The 8,844-nt window shown below is 39.7% G+C and overlaps 1 protein-coding gene across 1 annotated transcript; it reads right to left on the bottom strand.

Annotated features, from left to right (window-relative positions):
• Positions 1-502: 502 nt before the first annotated feature.
• On the bottom strand, positions 503-6,025 carry tacr2 (tachykinin receptor 2; the record flags this gene model as incomplete). The annotated part of the gene is made up of 8 exons (XM_079286154.1): positions 503-515; positions 862-1,146; positions 1,235-1,311; positions 1,395-1,514; positions 1,648-1,798; positions 2,740-2,934; positions 5,076-5,371; positions 5,891-6,025. 8 exons carry the CDS (start codon positions 6,023-6,025, stop codon positions 503-505), a joined length of 1,272 nt encoding a protein of 423 aa, XP_079142280.1.
• Positions 6,026-8,844: the final 2,819 nt, after the last annotated feature.

Below are 8,844 nucleotides of genomic sequence, written 5' to 3'. Positions count from 1 at the left end.
ATAGTAGCTGCCTACTGCTCATAATACCAGGAGGAGTTAAATGCAGAGGCTATATTTTACTTTGTGCATGTTACATCTTGTGTAAAGTATGAATAGCTAATTCTGTGTCTATTAGATGAGGATGGAATTAAACTTTAAGTTGACTTAATTTCAGTTTTAAAAGCAGTCACATTTGTATTTTCATAAATCCTTAAAGGAGCGTTGTATAGGATTTCGTGGCGGTGACATGGTTTTGTGCAACATGGCGGCAGACTCCATGAAGAGGACCCGGCGTCTCTATGAAGAACTCATTTTAAGGTAACAAACACAACAATTCTTAGTTTTCAGGTCATACACTATCGTTGGGAACCACAGAGCTCCTCAGACAAAACTACATGAACTGATCTGCTTAACTTATTAATATATATATATATATATATATATATATATATATATTCAGCATTCAAAATTGATTGGTGAAGAAATTAAATAGAAATGGTCCCCATGAGAAAAGGCCTTTTTTTTAAGTCCCATGTCTGGGGCAATAAAAAGATGAAAACAAAATGATTAAGGCTTGGTGCTGATGCCAGTAGACTGTTCATCCATTCCATGCTGTTGAAAACCAGTAACTACGTACACAAAAATATCCACATTGTTTTCTCAAAAGTAGAGAAAAGTTAGTAAAAAGTCAGTGATGAAAGAAAGAGTAGATGATAGAGGGAGCAGGAGGGAGAATGGGCTTCAGTAAAAGTGATGAATGATGGAGGGATTATCGACAGACTTAATGCAACAATAAGCCTCCCTTGTTGTCCAGTATGCAAGTGTTGTTACTGCATATATAACTGTATTTTCAATGGTTCAATCAATGGTTGTGCTGCATACGTTTGGCAGCTGGGGATTTTGTATCTTCCGGCCTCTTCTCTGCACGTCTGTTTTTTAAGCTGCATGCAAGCATCTCTCTCTGTGTTTAGCTCGGTGTTGACAGACACTTTTGCGTCGAAGGTGTTGTTTGTTTTGATGGAGGTGTGTATGTATGCACTGTCTTTGCGGTGGCTGCGTGTCATGGTGACTCTGAAGTTGTGGGTCTGCTGCAACTCCATCCTGTCCTCCTCCGACACTTTGATGAACGGACACCACGCAAACGCATGACGGAAACCAGCACGAAACCTGCAGGAAAGCAGGAGAATTGATTTTCTGCCTCGAGTTTTAAGATACTGGAACCTGAGGAGTTTCTGTGTGTGAGTATATCTTCTACCTTTGGTTTAGACAGCAGTAGATGATGGGATTGTACATAGTCGAACTCATCGCCAACCAGAATATGGCCAGATACACCTGAAAAAGAAAGTAGATATGATGCCCCAGTAAATAAATACGTCAGACTAAAAATAATGAATGACAGAAGAGCAGCTGCTAACCTGTTGGATGTAATGTTGTTTATAAATGTCTCTGTTAAATGATCCCAATATGAAGTAGATGTGGTAGGGCAACCAGCAAAGGGCAAAGGTCACCACAACGACAACCATCATCTTCACCACCTATCAGAAATCACAGCGAGAGGAAAACTCAAGTCAATTTTGCCATGTTTTAAATTCCTAGTTCAGTTCAGCAGTGACGCGTCAAAAACCCAAACTTATAGTTTACAACAGTAAAATGTTGAAAGTGTGTGACCTTTCTCTTGGCTGTTATCTGGCTGTGGTAATGGTCTATCGCCTCTCCGGGGATGTGCCCACCCCATAGCGATCGGCCGACGAAACTGTAAGTCACCAGCATCACCAGTAGAGGGAGCAGGTAGATCAGCAATATCACTGCAAACTGGTAACTGCAGAGGGAGAGAAAGAGAGAAAGAGAATCTGATTGTTCAATAGTTTCAGATGTTGTGAACTTCTGTAGGTCTTTGCAGGGTTCTGTAATGATAAAAATGTTTTAACCTCCTCATCATATTTTCTGTGAGATATGTTGCTGTTAGGAAGTTCATTTGTCTGGATGTCTGAACACATTGAGCTATTTGGTCGAGTACAAAGGTCACTTTTCTATCTTAGTCGGGACAAAAACCGACGTGTTCTTTCCCTATATCAACTGCTTCTTGTTAGACCAAACATTTCTGCCTTAGTCTCCTGTCTGTTATCTGTCTCCTCTGGGCCGGACTGCCGGCCGGTATAAATACCTTGTTTTGATATTCTGCGTCTCTAGAGCATATTCACAGTTCACTGCAATACGTGGTTGTGTTTGTGTTCTCTGTTTGCAAACATTAAATAATAATGAAACTTTGATCATTCATCAAGACTCTGTTTTTATGTTAAACACTTTGGATAAAACCAACTTCACTCCTGAACTTTTAAAGGAAATATTCCACAACAGTTCCTCTGGTTGATATTTATCCTTTGTCAACATACATTACCAACATTTAAAGGTGAAGATAGCTTAAATAAGAAAGTAAAATCATAACCATTTATAAAAGTCAATACAAATCCTGTGATTACAACTGCTGGTAAGTCATGAGTAAATACATTTTGGTCCAGATGTTTTTTGTACAGAGGGTGCAAAGACAGACCATTTGTCTGCACCATGCTCATAATGCTCGCAGTTCTAGATTTTTAGAAATGTTCATTATAATAACTTCTTGTGTACTGATTTGCATTAGTGTCCCCATATAAATCCCTTAACATGAGTGAATCAATACAGACACTATCTTAATTATTTGTTCTTTTATATGACAGATGCCACTGTCTGTGTTTTTTATCATCACTTCTGTTCTTTCACCTTAGTTGATGTGTTCCTCCATAGTCGTCAGGCCAGTCGACCATGCACACGGTTCTGGGGTAGTAAAAAATTGTCACGCTGTAGTAGCACTGAGGGAAAGCCAGTAGTATTGCTACGATCCATATCAGGGCAATCACAACCTTTGTGGAGGTGGAGGAGAGGCGGGGCTTCAGAGGGTGGATGATAGCCATGTACCTGGAAGAACATAAAAGGTTCATTCATTCATATCTTTTACACAGAAATCTGATGTTTAACTCACAGGAGCCAGTGACTCTATAAAGGATCTTCTGTAAGTGGGCATCTGTGCCACAGATTGTTCAAAGTATTGCTTTCTCTTGATTAGAAAATCCACCCACTCATTCATCAAGCTATGAAACAATGATTTTATATCTCGTCACTCTTTGTATTAAATACTAGTTTGAAGGATGTGTTGTTAATGTGTTGTTCCATGTGTTGCCTTTCCTTGTGATCCATCATCCTGACAACATGTAGTTCTCAAACTAAAGCGCTTTATGATCTGAATATCCTGTAATTTAAAACCTCCATCCCCTATAAATCAACTTGTGCTTTCACTTGAAAATTGAAGGCCTGACTTTGAGTGAAATGTTAATAAAAAGACTAAACTGATTCTGTCGACTTGATACGTGCTTTAGCGAAAGCGATCAGCTGAATGAAAGAGAGGTCTTGTTTCCTGGCCTTCTGCCAAAGTACTAAAAATGTCATTCCTCTCTGCATGTCTGTGTGATGAAAACTAAACTCAATATACTGACAAAGAGTATAGCGGTTGCCATTTATCATCAAGCTTAGCATATGTCTTATGTATATCTGTCATATTCAGTTTATGGAATCAGAAGAATGTTTTTGTCTGACCTGACGAACTGAATAATGAAACAGAGATGTATTAACAGTGAAGACTCGCTGAACATTTATATGCAATTTCACTGATCATAGACGAAAGCTACTGTGTGTATTTGCATATCTGATGTGCAAGAACAAATGCCTTTATGCATGAAGATGTAAAATGTACTATATTGAAGAGAAACATTGCAATCTGGTGTATCAGCCCATCTGTCCACTGACAGCAATGTTCAGTGCAGTTATACTCATTTGCTGAACAGCATTACTCGGTTTTATCACCATCATAATCAAATGAGAACTCTGACTATGAATCATTCATTTGAATTATTCACGACCAACAGTGTGAATGTATTTAAATGGTTTATGCTATATTTAACCCCCCTTTTTAGCTTTATAGATCAAACCTGTGGGATCTTGCATAAATGTATTTTCATTAAAAGATACTATTTAATTTACATTTGGCAATTGTAATTTACAATCTGGCAATTTACATTTTTTTATTTAATGTGTTGCAGTCAGTGGAGCATAAATAAAAATTTAAAAAATGTAAACTTGTCATCTGGATCTTGTTACTGAACCCTAAAGTGTGAGCAGAAATATTAAACTGCAAATGACACAAATAATCTAAAAAATAAGAGAGAATGTTTTTTCATGTAATTAGTTATTCTGGCTCTGTTTTGTAACACAACTCACTCTCAGGTTTTGCTTTAACTTTAACTCTCTTTATTCATCTCTTTCTCTTAATTTTCAGTTTGCTCTTAAATCTGTTTTGGTTGGCACAAATCACGACTCACCTGTAAAAGTAAAACTTGTAGGATTGTTGCTGCAATGTGGAGGTGGTAGAGAATCATTTTACAAATGCAGATTATGTTCCACAGTTTATATGTTTAACGTGTGATTAAGTGTTTTCTGCTTGCTGCTGCAGCTGTTGACAACAAAGAAAACGTCTGAATAAAATAACAAAAACTGACGATTTCACGAAATTGGAAAGTACTGAGGAGGAATTATTGATCTATAAGTAGATGCAACACCTGGTCTGATCCTAGCGTATGGCATATGTTATGTATATTAAGCTCAGCATCAGATTAAAGACTAAACAGACTGACCATTCATGCTCCAGTACGCATTAATGACATCTGTATCTTTGCTTGTTGACCCATATCTCCTTCTTGCAGCATTTTCCTCTGAACGTGGGGAACAGTTTCTGCTGCTGCTGATGTCAAATGATATCAGTATCCAACCTCAAATGATAAACCCCTGACTGAGAAATAACTGCAGTGAAGAATTAACTAATGAAAGATATTGTAATAGGCCAGCCTGTATCTGCCATTAATACAGTGGTATTAAGTAGTTTTTCAGGGCATTTTATACTCATCAACCAGTGTGTTAAGCACATTTATTCACCATAACTAAAATCCATAAAGAAGAAGAACATCAATATGTCACAGATAGAGTATGTAGCAGTCAAGCTTTCTTACCTGTCCACTGCGATGGCAGCCATCGAGTATATTGAAGAAAACATGGCCGTGATGGGGAAGAAGTTCTGAAACCGGCAATAGCCGAGGCCAAAGTACCAGTCGTTGTGAAGCGCATAGACAAAGTTAAAAAGAGTGTTAAAGGTTGCCATGGAAACGTCAGAGAAGGCCAGGTTGACGATGAAGTAGTTGGTGACGGTCCTCATGCGCCTGTGAGCAAGAATAATCCAGATCACTGTTACATTGCCAGTGATGGACACCAGGATGATGAGGGAGTAGGCTATAGCCCACAGAGCCACCTGAGAGAGGAGAGGGAGAGGAGAGGAAGAGGAGAGGTAGAGGAGAGGAGACAAATTAGAGATGAATAGGAGAGAAGAGGAGAATAGAGGAGTGCAGACAAGACGGGAGGAAAGAATACGAAGAAGAGAGGAGAGGGGTGAGAGAAGACGAGAGGAGATGTAATGAAATGACGAAAGGAGAGGAGAGATAAGGAAGATAAGAGGATTGTAAATATATACATATATATATATTATCTTCCAATATATAGATTTGATAATATATATATATACATATATAATCAATCAATCAATTGAAAACGTAATCGATATAATATTCTGCCAAAATACTTAATTTTTACATTTAGGATGCTTGTGATTTTTTTTTTCAGACATCCTGAGGATCTCTGCATTTTTCAAACAAACACTTAAAAACATTAGTTTTGTTTGCTTTGTCTTTGTTTTTTTAAACAACTTTAATAGGATATCGTTCATTCATTCATTGATTAAAGTCTTCCGGGTTTCATCTCTTTATTCTCCCACCTGCCAGTCCGGCTGCTGGAACTGATTCCCGATCGTCTCGTTCCCGTCCTCCAGCCAGTCCGTGGTCAATGAATACGGCAATGAAGTGGCCTCCATGTCTCGTTCAATGTGTTGACTCAGACCCTCGGCGTCCATTCTTCTCCCTCTTTATTTAACTGTAGGCCCTTCATGCGTAATGGGGCACAATGAGAGATTTGCAGGAGGTCAGTTAACCTTATGTGATATTCTACCGTCTCATGTTCTTGGAGTTACCTAAAATATAACTTGATTTGTAAATATCTCATGCAGTAGACTTAGTGAGTGCTAGAACTGTTGTACAATTCTAGCTGAATTTTTCCTGTGATTTCAAGATATTTATAGATATGTAATAACAGATATTTCAAGATATTTTATAATATTTTAACACTAAACATCTATGCTTTGCAGGCATACAATCACGTCAAGTGGGAAATTAGCATTCGGCCGTCTGAACATCAGCACAGGCGCCTGAGTTAATAATCATACATCATATCACTATTACAGCAAGTTCCACATCTACTGATAGCCTAATCTTACAGGAGCATGTTAGTTTTATTCAAACATTTCCTCCTGCATCAAATAAAGCTGCACTTTGTTTCACCTCACATTTGATTGAAATTATGTTTTAATATGCGAAATATGTTTAACTGTTGCTATACTAATATAAATACATTCATCAGCCAATGTGCACCACGGGCATTTGACTCACAGACATTTTCTTTGGCTGCAGGCGCAACAGCCACAAGTGATGAAGTCATGCGTTGGACGGCACCAAGATGTTCTGCACAATTATAAGACAACATCTTTACTTCTTTCATCTGGCTTACCTCTCGTGGTTGAGTTGTCAGTTTTAACATCAGTTTGTCCAATCCATAGTAAACAATGTCCGTAAATTAGACTCCGTGTGCGTAATGGACAACCAGGTACATCCAATAATCCATCAAGACATCTCAACCCTCTCTCTCTGACCATACACACTCTTTCCCTCTCTCCTGGAATGTGTAGCTCATTACGGTACAACCTGCTGAGAGAGACGCACTGACAGGCATGCACGCGACTGTGCGCGTGGAGCTGCGCCAACAAAAGAGAGAGAGAGAGAGAGAGAGAGAGAGAGAGAGAGAGAGAGAGAGAGAGAGAGGGGTATAGATGAAAAGCAGAACAAAATCAACTGCTCTGTTCCGCACATTTCCTGAATATATTGTCTGTGAGAAAATGAAAATAAAAATGAATAAATATTGAAACAGAAAGAATAGGAAGGGCATCAATTGAAGGCATGTGTTGGCTCTGGATGGCTCCATCATGGCTGAAGGCTTGGATGTGAAATACAGAACTATGGTTAAAAAACAGGAGAGCAAGAGTTACATCCACACACTAAACTCTAAGCCCCCACATCAGTGCTGAAATCATTTTACAGGGGCACCATTGAAAGCATCCTGTCTAGCTGCATCACTGTGTGGGGCGGTAGCTGCACCCAACACAGCAGAAAAGCACTACAACGCATTGTAAAGACACCCGGAAAGATCATCGGTGCCCCACTCCCCTCGTTACAGGAAACATACACCACCCGCCTCACCCGGAAAGCCACTCAAATCGCAAGCGGCACCAGTCACCCTGCACATAGTCTGTTCAGCCTCCTACCCTCTGGAAGAAGGTACAGGAGCCTCCGCTGCCGCACCACCAGACTAAAGAACAGCTTCACCCACCAAGCTGTCAGGACACTGAACTCTCTCCCCTCACTCCCCCCAATCATATCCTCCAGCCTGACGGGAAGCTGAAGCTGATGAGTCAGTGTTTATGTGCTGCTGGTTTAAAACTGTGAATATAAATATGAGTATTACAATATTAGTGCATGTAAAAGGGCACATGAGTACTGGCATTGTCCTAGCAATTTGCATCAATACATGTGTGTTTAAAAAGAGATAAACAATATAAATATGCACTTTTTAACTCAGCCACTGTCACCATAAGGTCCCATCAAGGGCACTTTCATGCATACTTGCTGTACTTGTACAATGTTCACATATCTATAACGGTGATGTGTGGCAGGCATTTGTGTTTCTTCATACTCTGTGATAAGCTAATTTTCTTTTGATGTGTTATGGCTTCTATTTTTCTCTGTCTTACTGTTATCTTCTTGTGCTTTCTGTTGTTTTTATACTCACTGACAGTAGCACTTTGTTGTTTGATATTCCTCCTCACATTTGTACTCTTTTGGTGTCTCTCCTCTCTCCTGCTCTCTGTGACTCTCCCTCCCTCTCAGAGGAAATATACTCTTATGTGTTTGCACAGAAAATAACAGATAGAGGTTAAGCCTGCTGACTTCAGCTGAACTCACTCAGTTCTTTTCTCTGCTGTGTGTGTACAGTATGCACTGCATGTGTGTACTTTCACATGCTCAAAAATCCTTATTGGCCAGCAGGGCCTGGTGAAGGGCATGTTAAAGGGCACAGGCAGACAGGGGAATGAGACGTTTTTTACCAAGCTGTAAGTGTACATATACTCCTGAGTGAATCCAAGCCTGATGCACTGCAGAGGGACGAATAACAGTGGTGACGGTAACACGAATGATGAAACACACCCTGATCTAGCACAAAGAAATGTCCTCTCATCTGTTAATTGTTGCACTTGAGCACATTTCAAAGACTACATCTGAAAATACTCAGGTTTGCTTTACTTTATCAAGATGAGATGAAAACCAGCCAAAACTAACCGGGTGAAAATAGTGATTTACTTGACTGAACAGCCACTCAGACGGCTCCCTTACCAACTCAACACACTATATTGCTGAACGACTGCTGATAAGGGTCGACCAGAGCCAATTGTGCCTAAAGCACAGCAAACAGTATGGGCCATGGTTGGCCACAGACAGCCTGTCAGCTTTGAATGAATGTATCAGCGTCTCACATAGCTTCATTGGCAGCACAAGCCAGTTGGTG

The sequence above is a fragment of the Melanostigma gelatinosum genome, assembly GCF_949748355.1.
Source record: "Melanostigma gelatinosum genome assembly, chromosome: 2".
Classification (NCBI taxonomy): Eukaryota; Metazoa; Chordata; class Actinopteri; order Perciformes; family Zoarcidae; genus Melanostigma; species Melanostigma gelatinosum.
Note: the sequence above shows the minus strand (reverse complement) of the source record. Positions and strands in the feature narration are given on the sequence as shown.